At 39.5% G+C, this 17,493-nt stretch overlaps 1 protein-coding gene and 2 pseudogenes across 1 annotated transcript; 1 reads left to right on the top strand and 2 right to left on the bottom strand.

Annotated features, from left to right (window-relative positions):
- Window positions 1-3,409: 3,409 nt before the first annotated feature.
- LOC140926265 (uncharacterized) lies at window positions 3,410-4,091 on the bottom strand (annotated as a pseudogene).
- Window positions 4,092-9,189: 5,098 nt separating this feature from the next.
- On the top strand, window positions 9,190-13,750 carry LOC140926255 (uncharacterized; annotated as a pseudogene).
- A 463-nt stretch (window positions 13,751-14,213) lies between these two features.
- Window positions 14,214-15,963, bottom strand: LOC140926245 (uncharacterized). Its single transcript, XM_073376021.1, has 3 exons — window positions 15,076-15,963; window positions 14,498-14,658; window positions 14,214-14,292 (listed from the first exon to the last, which is right to left on the bottom strand). Exons 1-3 carry the CDS (start codon window positions 15,961-15,963, stop codon window positions 14,214-14,216), a joined length of 1,128 nt encoding a protein of 375 aa, XP_073232122.1.
- Window positions 15,964-17,493: the final 1,530 nt, after the last annotated feature.

Genomic DNA, 17,493 nt, shown 5'->3' with positions numbered 1-17,493 from the left:
TATCGCAAATCTACTTCAGAAAGTGTCCAGTGCATTATTTCTGATGGAATTCAGCACACTACACCTAAATATATTGCTTCAGCAATGAACAGCTTTTTTCCGTCTATTGGGAAGCGACTGGCTGATAAAATAACAACTACTTGGCCGAGTTGTAACTCAAGTAAAGACTTGCCGAAGTCTCAGTTCCAGTTGGCTGAACTAGAGGAATCTGTTTGTGCCTCAGCAGCTCCTCGCTCTGAAGACAAACAAGGCGATCGGCTTGGACAAAATTAGTGCAAGATTGCTCAAAACCTCTGCTCATACGATTGCACTATCTGTTACTAAGTTACTGAATCTATCAATTAAAACTGGTAATTTCCTAAATTGTGGAAATGTTCTAAAATTACAGCCCTGTTTAAGTCAGGGGACCAGACAAATGCATCAAACTACCGACCTATCTCTATTCTGCCTACACTGTGCAAGATTCTTGAGAAGGCTGTACATACACAGTTATACCAGTTCCTGGTTGTTTTTCACAGTTTCTAACACTACAGTAATGCCACACCATAGAGCAGTATTGAAAGTGGGGAAAAATGAAAGCATTATACAACTTTATCTTGGTAGCGGTACAAATAAGGTAATATTAGTCAACATTATTGTATTGCTCGAGAAAATGGAGGGATGCACGGAACAAGTCCCTAATTGAGTGATTCATGATCTAATATCAAGTTCTCCCTTGCATTCACAAGCATATAAACATGCACTTTAAGGCCTCGCACAGTCATGTTAACAGTTCTGTATGGAGCCCTATAAGGGACACACATCTTTTCTATTTTCGTGCCACTTTTATTGCCACTTTTAGTGCGACGTTTATTGCGTCTTTTAGTGCAACTTTTAGTGTGCCACTTTTAGTGCATGTCAGACCGGATGTACATATTTAAAACTATTTTATATATTTTACTTGATTATGTTCTAGATTATTTTTCTTTAATTATTGATGGTTGTAAATTGACCAGTATTGCACAGACAGTAATAGCAAAACTAACTTATGGTTTACATGTAAGAGGAATAACCCCTGTGTGGAAGTTAAACAATTTCAGTCGCCTGATCATGCGCTCAATATGAACCTTTGAGGTTGCAACTCGTCTTGTGGCAGTTAATGCTCGTGCAGACACATTATTCTTGGGCATCATTGGGGGTGCAATTAGTAAAGTGTCATGTAAAGCTAAAAGATCTTGAATGTTAAAGCCCTTATCAGCCATTACAGCATCACCAGGTTCAGTTTTTCAAGGAAACCACTGACATTTACAATTTCCTTGTCACTGATTCTTCCACTATACAATTTTGAGACAAAATTAAAATGCAAAATAGAAGACAATGAAATGAGTAACTTAAATGTATTTAAGGGCTTGTATTGACTGTAGGTAGAACTTTGGCTGGACGGTTTACCTGGTTTTCCAACATAAAATTCTGTACAATCTATTATTGCTCTCATATTTTTAAAGCAATTCTTTTTGAAGCAATTGGGTTTTGATATCTCTCGCAATTCCTCCTTTGTTGAGAAAGGTAAAAGAAATCCCAACTCCTTTTCAAAAAATAAAATCCAAGTTATAAATATTCTGCTTCCAGTCCCTTTAGTAATACTGAAGATATCTCACAGCATTTCAACACTTGGGTTCCTTCTTAGTCTAACAAGAGTAAACACAAAGTGTTCTTTGGTTGTCAGCTTGGCAAGCTCTTTCATGTGGGGCTGGGTAACAGAGTTATAAGTTAACAAAACGTCAAGTCTCTGAAATAGACTACCTTGATGTGCTTGTCCTGGAGCTTTCCAGCCTTTGTTTTCGTGAACCTTTCCACACGTTCATGCACAGGTCGTTCAAAGAGCAGATAACTATCCAGCGGATGAAATGTATCAGCTGTAATGCATTTTGTCAGCTGGATAGCGACTTACCGGCTCTTTGAACAACTGGGGCCTGACCACTCTAAAAACCAGAATGATCTAGGCAATCGACTCGAATTCCGAGGAAACATTGCTCAGACGAGCGATCAGAGCAGAACCACAGTGCGCAATGCTTTGTCAACTTTTTCTAATATAATAACTCATTCCCACCAAAGCCCAAGTTCTCCAGAGGAGAGGCGACTTCAGAGGTGATAGGAGAGCTCAAAATAGGCAGGAACACAGAGTAGCGCTGCGGGGAGGTGGAATAGTCGCCGATGCCTCAGCAATTCACGAAAAGACAGAATACGCGCAAACTGAGAAACTCGGGTAATGTTATGCTTGTGGTCAGCAGCATTACTTGCCATTACCCTAATTGTGATTGGGTTGGTAGCATTTAAAGTCAGGGTGTTTCTTCACAGGGGCATTAACGAGAAATTTGATGGGAAATTCAACTTTATCTCATAACAATGTATCTTTAAATCTAGGAGCCATTCCTTCTTTCCAGTAATTCTAGTCTTAGATTCATTTTTTATTCAACACATTGTAGCTAGGCAAAAACAGACTGAATTCTTTTTCTTAAGTTTTATGTCTGACAAGGTTAACCTACAATGTATATTGTTGACCACGAATATCATCTAATGGCTTGAATCCATACGTTTTGACCACAAATAAGAAAAATTAAGAGGACCTCGTCACCTTGATTCGGTCGACGTCTGTAATTGACAGTAAAAGTGATTTTAACCAACCAAAGTGCTGCGGCTAAGAATATTCCGCAAATGAACAAAGTGACTTAACGCAACTCCCTTAAGTTTCGAGTTTTCTTAAGTAAATTGCGCAATAGGCTAATGCCTATGCGCTGTTGATAACGGTCTGTGATATATATCAGACACAGAGGCCAAAAAACACTGAAAGAAATGGATAGTTTGGCTTCTTTCAATTACTTGACAGCTCATGAAGTTTTCGGGCCAAAGTGTGTTATCACTATAAGTCATCAAGAAGGTCCAAAAGGACAAAGTATAGTTGGCAAGCCTTGTCGATGGTAGTGGACGTGTCTAATCGCTCGTCTTCCATTATCATTTCTCCCAGATCCTTGAAGGCAGGACAACATCCTTTTGCTTGTGGTCACGTTGCGCACATTTGGTCTACAATTTCAATTATGTCTACGTCGATCAGGGTAGAATAATCTTGCGCACCTTTCAGCTCCGGAAGAAAGTAAAGAAAATCTGGCTTCTCAGAAGGGGATTCCAGATTGGCAGATGGTCTAATTCTATGAACATTCCACTCCAGGACAACTCTGTGTAGCTCTTCTTGCATCAAATCCATCAAACAGAATTTTAAGCATTCTCGATGTATAGCGTTCTTATCATTGTACAAACCAGAATCTATTAAATTCTTAAAATACTCTATCCACCAGTCTGCACATCCCTGTCTCAAACGTCCCCACCATGCTTGTATTCTTTGATTTGAAGTTGATTTTTTCGTAAATGAACTCTATTCTCCCGAAAAATCATCCTCAGAGGACCTGCGAAAGAATCGTTGAATAGCTGCCACGTTCACCATCTCAGTACCCCTGTCGCCCAGAATAATGCGTGCAGTAGCTCCTAACTGCCTAACACAGTCAAGGTAATACTGAGCTACTATTTTGGGGTCGTTATTTGAAGATGCTACCTCAAGCCATAAAATTCTTCTATTGAAAGGTTTCAATTTGTCATAACCGTCTATAGACCCTTCTTCGAAGTCTATGCCTTGATCAGTGTTCCACTCCTTCAGGGTCAAAGACCTTCAATACATGCCGAACAACGTCTCTCATAGTAACAAGTCCGTAATGATTCACGAGTCTCTGGTGCATTGCTCTGTACCCAAGAAGACTACCACTTCCCCTTAATTCCCCTTGCACTACCTGTACTTTTTCATCTAGGTTGCTTTGAAAGCGACGTCTTCTACACCCCAGCCTTCTCAGAATCCTTTTCAAATGTGTCAGACTAAAACATAAACCATGCACACTTGCAAGGAACAAAACAGTTTCTTGAGCAGCAAATCCAAGGTTAATGTAGGTTTCAATTAGTTTGTCTTGAGCAAGAGCGTTACCTCTGGTTGCAGGCAAATAATGCGGAAGCACTCCCCTTGAAGTTGTGCAAATAGCTGCTAAAAGGAATATTGAACAAATCTTCATAGCTGCAGCGACTGTCGAACTTGTAGGGGAGGAAAAAAACCAGAACTCCTTGAAGAGGGAGTTGGGGTATAAGACATGCACAAGTGGTGCGCCTGCGATTTGTATTATGCTGATAGTGAAAATCGCACTAAAAGTGGCACTAAAAGTGGCACGAAATTAGACAAGATGTGTGTCCCTTATAGGGCTCCGTAGTTCTGTTTCCTAACGACGCAAGTGTAAAAACAACAACACCAAACATGCTGACACTTTTCACACTTAAGCAGCCTCACGTCAATAGTGTAAGAGAATAAATAAAAAGACCATGATGGTGACTGATACTGCAGAGTACGCCTGTACACAGTATTAAATAATGACCTATTAAGAACTGTATTTAAAGATGCATCGAACTTCTCAGAGCTGCTTAAATGTGGAGGTAACTTAAATTCCATTTTACAAGTTGACGCAGAGATGTCTGAGATTTCTTCAACACTAAACTTTATACAACCTGGGCGAAAAGCCACTGTTGCCAATTTACATTCAGTATCCATACTCCTGCAAACATAGGTCTCCGAGTACATGTATAGGTCTTTCTAGTCCTGCAACCACCGCACCTCCTGCAGCCATAGGTCTCCGAGTTCACGTACAGGTCTCTCTACTCTTTCCAACCACGGCAACCCCTACAACCATAAGAGTCCCAGTACCCATATAAGTCTCACCATGTCCCCCAAGCACTGCAACCCTGCAATGGTAGGTCTCCAAGTATGTGTATAAGTCTCGCCATGCCTCACAACCATAGTTCTCCCAGTACAAAAGAATATTGCGTATTTTTTAGTTTTCAACCATCAGAATGTCATGCCTTTTAATAGTGTTAGTCCCCTCACTTTTCTAATCACTAATTCATCAGCAAAAGCGTTATGACAGGTAAAAGGTGTAAGGAAGTGAATTGATACACAAGGCATAAATGAGGCCCTGCATCATGAACAGGCGAAAAGTAAACATGTAGCTTAACAAAACACAAAACCAAAATAAAATTTGACATGCTGACTAAAAATATAACTTGAAAAAATTCCTTTTAAACGCATTTACCAGGAAAAGGCTATCAAAGCGAAAAAACCTATTATAAATTTTCTCAGGCTGCTAAGCGTATGCAATGCGGAAGCCAATTATGTCAATAAAAATAAATATTTTAACGCTAGTTTAGAGGAAGGTCTTAAGAAGTTATTATAAAGCTAGTGCTGGTTTAAAGTCTGCTAGGATATTTCCTGTGTAGAAAAATTCATTATTGATAAATATAAGCTTTTCTGTCAACCACCTTTTGTGATAGCAAGAACTATCTTTTCCTGTTCTTTCACCAGACTTATCTTCGAATTTCACGCTTGTTGGCTTTCCAATATCGACTTCTCTCCCTTGCTTTTCAGAGCATTTATTTCTTGCTGGTGCGTGTCCAGTGTCTGTTGAGTAGTTCTTTTGAAGTCCCCGTGGGCTTTGGCATCTTGCAAATCATTGACAGCGTTCCAAGTAGCCTCTAACATCTTTTCCACGGTTTTCATGCCTCTTATTTCATCTTTTATTTCCGTGCTGAGACAAGATATTTCTGCCAAAGAAGTTTTCCATCCTGTCCTCAAAACCTAATAGTTTATCCATTATTTGTGAGAGATGAGTGGTTGTAAGCCTCCGCTCCGTCACTCAGCACTTGATTTCTTTTCAGAGATGGCAGTGATTGACACAAGGAACTTGAAGATCTCCCTTCTGTAGAGTCTCTTCGACATGCTCAAGTGATGGTTGCTTTTTGGCCTCCTGGTCGATGTTTCTTACACAGCACAAAAAAGACATCTGTCCACCTTAACCTCGCAAGCAGGCCTCCAAAAGGAAGAATTAACTCCTAATATACACTTAACAATGATTGAACAAGAACGCTCTAAATAATCTGCATAACTCTTTTCATCAAGACCTGAAGCACTTCTCACATCTAAAAGAACATAAGGATACTCATTTGTTCCAAGAAGATTAACCGCACTACTAGTTGCTGATGGTACTGGAGGTGGAGACTCTACTGCCGTGAGAGCTGTGGCAGGACGGAGAGTTTGCCCAATGTCCTCCCGCAATTAAAGCACTTGTCTGTGGGCTGCAGATGTCTGTGATGAAAGGCTGCTGACAAAAGGACTGAAAACGGAATTGCTCTGAACAAAAAGGCCGAATGGCAGGGTAAAAGGACCAGAAAGAGGCCTCTCTTGTGAAGATCTGAAACGAGCTTGAGCAGTACTCCTCGATTGCATTTTTCAGCCACAAAGCTTGGAAAGGGCCCTCCGCTCAGTAGAACGTAGCTTCTTTTCATCCTCTGAGTCAACAGCAACTTTTTCAGAGTCATATTCTTCCACAGCTATCCAACTAGCAGGACTTTTATCACCAAACAAATGACCTTGCTTCGTTTGTTCAACTGCACCTTTAGGTTTTTCTAACTACTTATTTATTACTGCAACAAGATTACCTTCCAAGAGCACGGAACAGGTCATGTTAACAAGTTGTAAAAGGTCAGAATTGAACTCAAACTGAACTTTATTGCCTTTTAACTGAAAACTGTTTGCCACTTTTGTCTTGCTTGTTAGCTCCTTGAACTGGAAAGTTGTCGTGATCTCCTCATCAAAACCACATTTATACTCGGAAAACTTCTAATCCAGCATCAAATCGAAGAGACAATAAGTCAGCTGGAAAATCTCTGTGCTGGAGAGATTAGGCTCTACGTTAGTTCTTAACTCCGAGGATTCGCGGCTTGCATCATCCATAACAAATAAAGTGAGATGTGCAAGTTGCTAAGAGAGATGCCATCGAGTTACCTTGTCCTGTAGCACTACCACGAATCGTCAGATTTTTTTAAAAAACCTACCCCCACCCCTCCAAAAAAATTCTTTTCAGCTCCTACTTAAGACAAGCCACCAAAAAAATCCCAGGATCGAAATTTTCAAACCACAAAATATCCTTCGATCATCACTTGAAATCCGGGGTACCCATTGAGGTTGTATTGATGTATTTTTACGCTGTGTGCTGCAAAGCTACAACACCAACGGAACCATAAATATTTCTAAATCAGCCCGAGGTCTATTGTTCTGATTTTCAGTTTTGACCTTAAAATGGCGATTTATTACAGTTATGTAAGGGTTACCTCATACATAAAAGTAATCACTGAATAACAATTCTCCCCTTGTATTGTTTATGTTTGAATGAATGAGGTCGAATTCACAGAACGATATTTGTGGATCAAATCACTTAGACTTTCCGGATCTCCTTTGTGAACTGCAAAACAGTAATTCTCCGAAAAACGAACATTGTAAAAATTTCCTGGAAGAAATGCAATCTCTTTTTCCTTTACTTCGTCCATAGAGGAATTCATAATTGTTGCTTGCAAGATCTTGAGAACGGCAGACTTCCTACCACATTTATTTTTAGTTTCCATCCATGTATAGGATGGCCTTTGTTTAATGAGACTTACTTTTGTAGAAGCAACGTGCAACAACTTGAAGATAACAGTGCAGTGCTGGCTAGCAAAACTATTGAAACCTCGATCTTTAATGTTAATGGCAACAGCTTACTGGGCCCGCCTTCAATTATACCAGAGTTACAAATAGGTCAGAATCTATCATTGCATCATAATCGAGCTGTGGTAAAATGGGAAACACATGAATGATAGCAGTTGGGCATTTTTGATAAATTACAGTTAATATTTTGATGATCGTGGCAGATATAACAGAAGGAGATGTACTTACTAGATTGTTTGTTCTGCATAGTAGAGAAATATTTGAAACAGATTTGGGGAAAATCATACTTTCCACCCTGTACAGTATTGCCTCCACAGTGTCACCAGAAATGGCAGCATTTAACACTGTGGAAATGGGGAAGTAGTCATTGTACTTAATAGGTGCAAACCTTTGGATATTTTTCATTATTGAATCTCCAATTAAAATCGCAGTTTTTCCTTCCAGGTTGGAATTGATCTCTTCTATCTCTTGTTTTTTTGCTTTTTTAAACTTCGGAGTCAGTGGCTCTGCTCTGTACTTAGATATTTAAGAGGACAAGTTGTGATTAAAACAACAAAGAACTGGTGCTGGAGGAGAAATGGAATTTGAAAAAAAGTAGATGTGAATAGTCTGTTGACATAATCACAAATGTGAACGTAGAGATTGAATGGCCTGGATATTTATACCTTAAGATACCCTTGGGATCAGTGAAACAATGTGTGCTATGTATATTATTTGTTAAGTGCTAGCTCAATTTATGAACTACTATTAAAGCTTTAATTAATTGATATGTACACTCCCTATACATTTTTTAAAAATTGGTGATTTCAGTTGAGGTCAATTACTTCCACCTTTATTTTCTTTTTATTCCAACTCTTTAAGCTACACTATCCAAGTACAATTTTCCAGGGTAATCGTTAGCCAATTTAAGAAAGAGATGAGAGTTTCTTAAATTACCATGACCTTTTCCTGTGCTTGAGTATGCATACTATTGGTAGAAAATTAATATTGGTCATTTTTGGAACTTAAAGGGTTATTCATTTATTTACTTCAATGAACTCTGATGGGAAATAGAGCTGTAATAGAGGTGGGCAGAGCATAAAAGGGACTTACAAAATACATTTCAATTGTACATAGCCACCTAAACCCCTTTAGCTTTAATGTCAAAATGCAAATTCTCCACCATGTTCTTCCCTTATTTCTTATTAATTTGACAATGACAGTTTAGTAGGGAAGCAGTTAATCTTAGGTGATCATTTAAATCTATTTGATGGAACTTCATAAGCTTTCAGTGCTATTTCTTGAAAAATGGTTGATTGATAGGCTAACTGTGATCTTAAAAATTTGGGTAACGAAAACAAGGTGAAAATTACGGTGGCCCACAACTGTCACATCAAATACAAATTACTCCCATCAAAAACAAATTGCTCACATCAAATACAAGTTACTCACATCAAATACAAAATCCTGACATCAAAAACAAGATTAAACGGTCAGCGGTCAGAGAACGAAACTATGTCCAGTTTTCACTCGGCCTTGAGCCGACCGCCATTTTGTTCCTGCACATAGTTTTGTCGTCAGGATGTTTTGCAGCAACTGCGGAAGAAATGTCGACAATTGCAACTTTTGTGGCAACTGTGGGAAAGGTAAGTTAAAGCTGTAAACTAGTGGCGAACGACCAATTAAGGTCTATAAAGAGTTGACTTCGTAACTCAAATCAGAGGGCTCGCTCATTACACCTACCAGATCCCACACCTTTAATAGTGTACGTTTTATTTCTTCTCTCGCCTGCGGGCATCACACCTGATTCGTGACTGTGAGTTACTGTAGCCTAACTTCCCCATTTTATATAAGATTAAGGTGTGACTGGTCGGGTCATATTCGGAAGGAAATCTTCCAACTCCCAGAGTAATTGTTCAAGATCTTTTAAAGGAGATGGATCGCATTGCTTAAAAAGACGAGTATGTCAGAATCCTGGGCCTAACTATTTCTGGCATATCGATGGATATGAGAAACTTTAGTGTTGGGGCTTTCCCATCCATGGTGCAATTGATGAATTTAGCCGGAGGATTTTGTGGTTAGAAATTACTCATTCCAATAACTCACCAAACAAAATAGCCACTTTTTACGCCAGAACAGTTTCAGAATTGGTTGTCCTGTAGAACTGATCACAGATTTGGGCGCTGAAAATGGAGTGGCAGCAGCTATGCAATCTTTCTTTCGTGATAACCCTGAAGTACATCGATACGTCTCTTCCCAAGGAATCAGAGAACTGAGGGCTGGTGTAGATATTATTCAAAAAATCATTGCGTATGGTCGAGGATTTTTTTAAGCGATTTTGAGTTTCAGGGTATCGTGGACAGTACATCTGAGATAAGTCTGGAATGCCTGTGGTATTGTTTTACCAAAGTACTGCAAAAAGAGCTTGATTCTGTGAAAGAGCAGTGGAACACACACAGAATTCGAAAGTCAAGAAATGACAGTGTACCAGGACGTCCAGACTCGCTTTTCTTCTTGCCTGACAAAGGAGGATTTTGCATATATCCCAGCATGCTTTGGTGCAATTTCGTTACGCTTGTTATGAAAATGGCGGGTCGAAGGCGGTCGTCTTTCCGGTAACGAGTGATTTTTAGCCTGCCATTTTGCCAATTTTGGCGTACTCTAGGTAAATGATTTTACCATTTTTTACGAATTTTTCTTTCGAGTTTTCGTTAGATTTATTTTTTCTGCGCTTTATGGTCGTCAAGCGTGAAGAATTCAATGAAACAATAGAGTGGTTTTTCAATAGCGCGCCTTTGTGTTTGGGTTTACAGTCGAGTGGTTCCTTTCTTTATTAATTTGCATAATGTTTAATGCAAATATAAATCTCAACGGTAGTTCCATTTCAGAAAGTGAAGGTTGAATATTGAGAAAACGGGTCTTGACCTCTTTTGACCTCTCTAGTTTTAACCGTAGACGATCAAGAAAAGCGTGCAAATTTTGGTCTGTTAAGAATTGACGGTGCTTTTGTGTGATGCAAATTTCCGCATGATCTTGTTCCTTTTCTACGTGCTTTGTTTTATGGATTTGCAATAGACATATTTGTATGTATCGTTAGGTTTATTTTGGATTCCTTTGGTATTATTTAAGTTTTAAATCACTAGAAATATTCATCCGACGTCCTGAATTGTTCCTTTTAGGTTTGTTTGTTATGGAGGAGGGAAGTCTAAAACGTAGTCATGTACCTACGTTCGACTCTCCGGGTAAACCTGAGAGCAAGCGCCGATCTCAAGAATCATCATGCAACACTGATACACCTAGAGCAAGGAAAATATTTCATGTATGACATTCATGTATTTCATGTATGACATTCTTCACATAAAGCTTTTATTTGTTCTTCAATGGAGTAGAATATATATTATCGATCAGTTTATTATTGTAACAACAAACTGATAACACACATATCTAATCACCAATGACAAATAGCTTTAAAAGGATCATTGGGCAGATCCTTAGTAAAAAGGTAATAGTAAATGCTGACAAAAAAACAAACGGGAAAAATAATATATGAGAAGTCTTTTCTGGCATAATTTTTCCTCACTGCATGCTCAAATTTGCTCTGGGTTTCCATTGGTATAGTGGCTCGGTCAGTCAAGCAAGCAAACACCAAATAAAGCACCATCCTTGAATAGTTTTTGGTAACATTATTAGTGTTGTAATGCAAACAAGCATTTTTGTTGTGGTGACAAGTACATTGTTAATATTATTAGTTTTAATGCAAAATGCACTGTTTCAATTAAACAAATGAGATTCACTCCAAATATTTCAACCTTTCACCCCTAAACACAGTTATGTCAGCCCAATTTTCTTCAATTCAAGAACTTCAATAATTTATTAAGTCTACGGAAATATTTGTTCAGTGTTAAAATTGAAAATTGAGGCAAGAATTCTGTTCAGTTCCATCTCCTTGAATATTTTTATTAGTGAGAATTCTTTATTATAACCATTGGTTGGAGTGGAAGGGTTAGTGATTTCGGAGACATGCATACAGATTACAGCTTTTCACCTAAGCAAAATATGTTTTTGGATTTATGTAGATAAGCTTTTCCTCTTGTGAAATAACTAATTTATTTTCAATAATCATTATAATTTAATATGACTTAATCAATATCAACATGACTCTGCATTATGCTTTATCTTGGTTGAATAAAAGGTACAAGGAACACGACTTTGGTTTCTAAACAAGAACGTGTCACCACTCTTATTGTTGCTTACCAATAACAGTGAACTAGATGGGAACTAGATGAAACATGATGAAACTGTTCAAATAGGTGGCCTGAGTTGTTCAACTCTTACACCTGGTCACAAAGACCTTTACACACGAAACTATGGCTTCTTTGTAGGTTAATAATCACATGGTACAAAAACTCCCTGCTTGGAAGCAAATTTCGCAGTAAACTTTGAAAGGATTGCAGATGCTCTATCTTTTGTTTTCGTCATTTTAACACAGTTTGCATCCCTGGATGCTGGTTTTGTACCATGTGACAACTAAGCTGCAAAACCTGTTTTGATTGAACTTGAAATGTTCTACATATAAAATATGAAAACACATAAATATCCCCTTTCATTCATCTACAGTCAATAAAAATAGGAAATAGTTTTCAATTATTATTTAAAAACCTAAATTTTGTCATTGTACTTGTAGTCTTTTTTGTTAGGGGGCCACCTGCCAATCTTAGACACTGAAATTGCAGGAAAATATTTTTTTGCCCAATGTCAAAAACAAATTGATAAAATACAGTTTTAAGGGTGACAAGTCTTACTTCTCGCTTTCTCATAGCAATAGTGACTTTGCGGACTTTAACAGCAGGGATGTATCCAATTGATTGCCAGCCTCCTTCTCCTGCAGACAAACTTGCTTGGACAACTATAGCGTTCTCGTCTCGAACGTTTGTGGGTTCGAATTGTAAACGGAGATCGATTTTTTCTTTTTCCAATAATCTTTCCTTGCACTTTTCGAGGCTACTTTGAAAAGAATCGTGGTAACTGCTTCCTTTCAACTGCATCAACTCTGTAAACAATTCCTCCTCCGCTTCGCTATTTGATTCATCGCGAGTACCCTCTTCCTCACTTTCCTTATCGTTCTCATCATCTGTATCGCCACATGCATCCGGTATACCGCTTAAATCGAGATTTTGCAACCGTGCTGCAATTGCTCCTGTGTCTGGTGTGCGAACTATGTCACCAACGCCAGGAAATTGAGTGCAGTTGCACGACACTTCATCGAAGGCAAGCCTCGGAACGGACACCATGTGGTCTGCTGGTTTTTCTTCTGGTTGTATTGCTGCTCCTGTCATACCGGTCGTGGGCTCAAAATCCCAGATAACAGCCATTTTCGCTCCTTCGTTGTCATCAGTTTCTTCAGGGGCAACCTGGTACAAAAAAGTTTTGTGTTATGAAAGCAAAGAAGACCTGAGCTTATTAAGCTGCGGAAAGAGGTGAGATAAGACATCGGGTGAAACTCAATGTACCCAACAAATGGGTAAAAACACAATCAAATTGGGTTCAACCCTTAGAAAGGAAAAAATACTCACATCAAATACGGCACTTGACTTCACGTCGATACAACAAGGCGATTTTACTCCAGTTAATTTCGACATCGCATCATCCGAGTCGGGCAACATTACTAGTCTTCGTTCCGACAAATCCCACATGAACGAAAAGTGGCCGTAAACAAGCTTGACCTTCAAAAGTGGGAAGCTTTTGACTGTAAGCTCGAATCGGCTTTCCAAATCGGTACAATGAAGCCATACGTAGCGATTATCTTTAAATAGCTTCACGTCGCACGGCCTTCTCTCCACGGCGTCCATCTTGAACTAACAGTATCACGTGACGAATAGAGTTTGATAATATAGTTCAAACGCAAAGCATGATGGCATATATGCAAACTCCTCCTTTTTGCCTGACCTTCATGGTGCAAAGAATTGCCTAGTTGATGTACCTGCTGCTAAAATTGAATTTGGTACACAGCATATAACTGAAGAGTTAGATGGCACTGACAATGAACATCAGGAATACTTTGATTATGCTAGAATTAGTCTTTCAATGCCTTTGCCAGACAATTGGCAAGAAGCACTTCAACTGTACAAAAAATTAATGCATGCTGCCCTTCATGGGTATTCCTCATAGTTTTGTCTACGTTCGTTAGCAAAACCAGGAGCTTTGTGCATGTCAAAAAGGAAACAACTGACATTTCTAGCGCAGGAATGGTACTGAACAAAGAATACTTATCAAAGTAATTGATTTCAATTAGAGCAGTTTTCAGTTCGGTATTGAAAATAATTCTGTAATAGGTCTAGATAGCAGCAACAATATAGATAGTCGTAAAAACATAACAACTTTCTTTAATTTTCCAGACATGTTTCGACGGTACATCCGTCATCTTCAGTGTTACATATTTTGAAATCGCCGTTGAATTTAAAGCGCGCGCGATCTTACAAAGTTCGTTACATTGCGTTGTCAATATTGCGTACTAAAACAAAGTTAAATGAGTGACGCTTAGTTCTTTACAGGGAGAGAGTCAGGTTAATGTGTTTCACCTGCTGGTTGAGATCGGGCTTCTCCCATTTTATAAACATGGATTGTTTAAGCTTCACCTGGTACTTAGTGGCTGCAGAGTCCAGGATCTCGAAGCAATCCGGTGTGCAGGATGCTCTACAAAACTCTGAACCCTGCAGGTGTTTAAAAACGTTCGAAGACTTATCTGAAAGTAAGTGCTCGCGCACTCGTGTGGAGAAGTGTCGGCTGGTTTCACCAACATAACAAGCATTACAACTTGCACACGAAAATTTATAGACCACACGCGTGCGTAACCCCTCAGGGACAGCATCTTTCACATTAAAAAGATTCCTGACTTTGAAAGTAGTAAAGACTAACCTTAAATCAATAGGTTTACATAACCGGTTAGCAAGTTTGCGTATACTCCTCTGTGCCGTGACTGAGAAGTGCCCAACGTAAGGGATTTTGAAGAAGAACTTAGGCGTTTCCTGGGGCTCGACTCCTGAATAGGGCTGTGTTTTCCCTCCCTTGACTGCTGTCTGAATATATTTAGAAATATATTTGTTGATAAGGTTTTCAGGGAAGAGATTCCTCCGCAGAATGACAGACAATTTTTGAAGGTCAGTATGGAACCCCATCCAAGTGTTGTTTATCTTAAAAGTTCTATGAATCAAGGTTTTGATTAACCCCAATTTGTAGGTAAAGGGGCAAAAACTCAGATAACTAGTGAGCAGACCTGTGAAAGTCTTTTTCCGGTAAACGGTGGTTGCACTTTGGTGTGGGTCAGTGCTGTTGATTAGAACATCTAGGAAAGGTAGAACATGGTCAGTTTCCCGCTCCATTGTAAAGCGTATATTGGGGTATTGATTGTTGATGTAATTGAAGAAAAGGGTTGCATCCCGTTCGGAGTGGAAAAGGCAAAATGTATCGTCTACATAGCGACGATAGAATAATACCTCTGAATCCCCGTATTGATCCAACCATATATTCTCATGGTGACCCATAAAGAGATTGGCGAGAACAGGGGCAAGGGGGGACCCCATGGCTACACCATCCACCTGATCATAGAAGTTACCTTTGAACAGGAAGTTAGTTTCCTTGGTAGCAAACTCAAACAGCCTTTTGAGCTCATTTTTACTAAGTTTCAACCCTGGATTACCCTCAGTAATATATTTGACGGCAAGGTCGATACAATCATCTAGAGGGATGTTGGTGAAGAGGCTTTCAACATCGAAGGAGACCATAAACATCCCGTGCAAAGATAGATCATTGATTTCCTTCACAAAAGTGAAGGAATCTGAAGCAATGAATGTGGACGGAATATGAGGTTGGAGGAGATTACTTAAGTATTTAGCCAAGCTGTAGTTGTAGGTGCCTATAGAGGAAACTATGGGCCGAAATGGAGGGGTGGAATTTGGCGCTCGTGGTTTGTGCATCTTAGGGAGACCATATATCCTGGCAGGCTGAGATCCACTTGGATAAATGGTCTCATAGACATCAGGATCAAAGTGACCTTTTTTCTTAAGTTCCCTGAGATATCGCTGTAGTTTCCCTTCCCGGGTAAGAGTAGGGTCGGATGTAAGGACCCTGAATTTAGTAGTGTCGTTAATGATTTTAAATAAACCCTTGTCATATTCTACTCTATCTAAAATTACTACCCCATTACCCTTATCCGGTTTCAATATTACAATGTTCTTGTTCTTTCTTAGTTCTTTTAGAATCCTGTGCTTTTTCAAATCCGAGGCCGTGGGTCGATATGATGATACGTACGTGTGAGCCAAATGTGACAGTTCCGTAGCCAGTTTGCCCGTGTCCTTGCTCTCCTTGAGGTTCTTTAACATCATCTGACTAATCAATTCAATTCATGCGAAGATGTCCGTTTTGTTGATCGAGGGTGGGCAAATCGAGTGCGTAAGCCCATATTTGAGAACATTCAACTGATCAGCGTTGAGAGCAACAGATGAAAGATTGGTGACAACCTCATCTGGCGTGAAAGGAAGGACCGAGTTTTTCGTGAGGTTTTTAAGTTTCTTTTCGTGGGTTTTGATGAATTCCTTGACCCCTTTTGTCACGTTGTGGTCAACAGACTTGTGAAGAATATAACGGTCAATACTGCTTAGTGTTTCAGAAATGCGATTCTTGAGTTTGTCCCTTTCGAGGACTAATCTGTGATGTTCCTTGGTGCGTCTGTTGATGGCGCTTTTCAGCAGCTTTCTTCTAATTCCAAGAGCGTCTTGCCTGTCCATGTTTGCGGGCAAGTGGAAGCAAAGAAACTTGGGAAAGACATTGAGAGACTTGCAATTGCGTAAGAACGCTAGATCCAACTCAGATTTCCGTGTTTTGATTGAGAGCTTCTCAAACTTACGGAGGTCAGAAATGTTGACCCGTCCATTGTACTTGGCTGCCAAGTCGTAGATGATTGATCCAAAAGGTCTAGATAGCAGCAACAATATAGATAGTCGTAAAAACATAACAACTTTCTTTAATTTTCCAGACATGTTTCGACGGTACATCCGTCATCTTCAGTGTTACATATTTTGAAAATTTTGCCTTTTCCACTCTGAACGGGATGCAACCCTTTTCTTCAATTACATCAACAATCAACACCCCAATACACGCTTTACAATGGAGCGGGAAACTGACCATGTTCTACCTTTCCTAGATGTTCTAATCAACAGCACTGACCCACACCAAAGTGCAACCACCGTTTACCGGAAAAAGACTTTCACAGGTCTGCTCACTAGTTATCTGAGTTTTTGCCCCTTTACCTACAAATTGGGGTTAATCAAAACCTTGATTCATAGAACTTTTAAGATAAACAACACTTGGATGGGGTTCCATACTGACCTTCAAAAATTGTCTGTCATTCTGCGGAGGAATCTCTTCCCTGAAAACCTTATCAACAAATATATTTCTAAATATATTCAGACAGCAGTCAAGGGAGGGAAAACACAGCCCTATTCAGGAGTCGAGCCCCAGGAAACGCCTAAGTTCTTCTTCAAAATCCCTTACGTTGGGCACTTCTCAGTCACGGCACAGAGGAGTATACGCAAACTTGCTAACCGGTTATGTAAACCTATTGATTTAAGGTTAGTCTTTACTACTTTCAAAGTCAGGAATCTTTTTAATGTGAAAGATGCTGTCCCTGAGGGGTTACGCACGCGTGTGGTCTATAAATTTTCGTGTGCAAGTTGTAATGCTTGTTATGTTGGTGAAACCAGCCGACACTTCTCCACACGAGTGCGCGAGCACTTACTTTCAGACAAGTCTTCGAACGTTTTTAAACATCTGCAGGGTTCAGAGTTTTGTAGAGCATCCTGCACACCGGATTGCTTCGAGATCCTGGACTCTGCAGCCACTAAGTACCAGGTGAA

Source organism: Porites lutea, chromosome 1, assembly GCF_958299795.1.
Source record: "Porites lutea chromosome 1, jaPorLute2.1, whole genome shotgun sequence".
Taxonomy (NCBI): Eukaryota; Metazoa; Cnidaria; class Anthozoa; order Scleractinia; family Poritidae; genus Porites; species Porites lutea.
The sequence above is the reverse complement of the archived record's forward strand: the minus strand, read 5'-3'. Positions and strand labels throughout refer to the sequence as shown.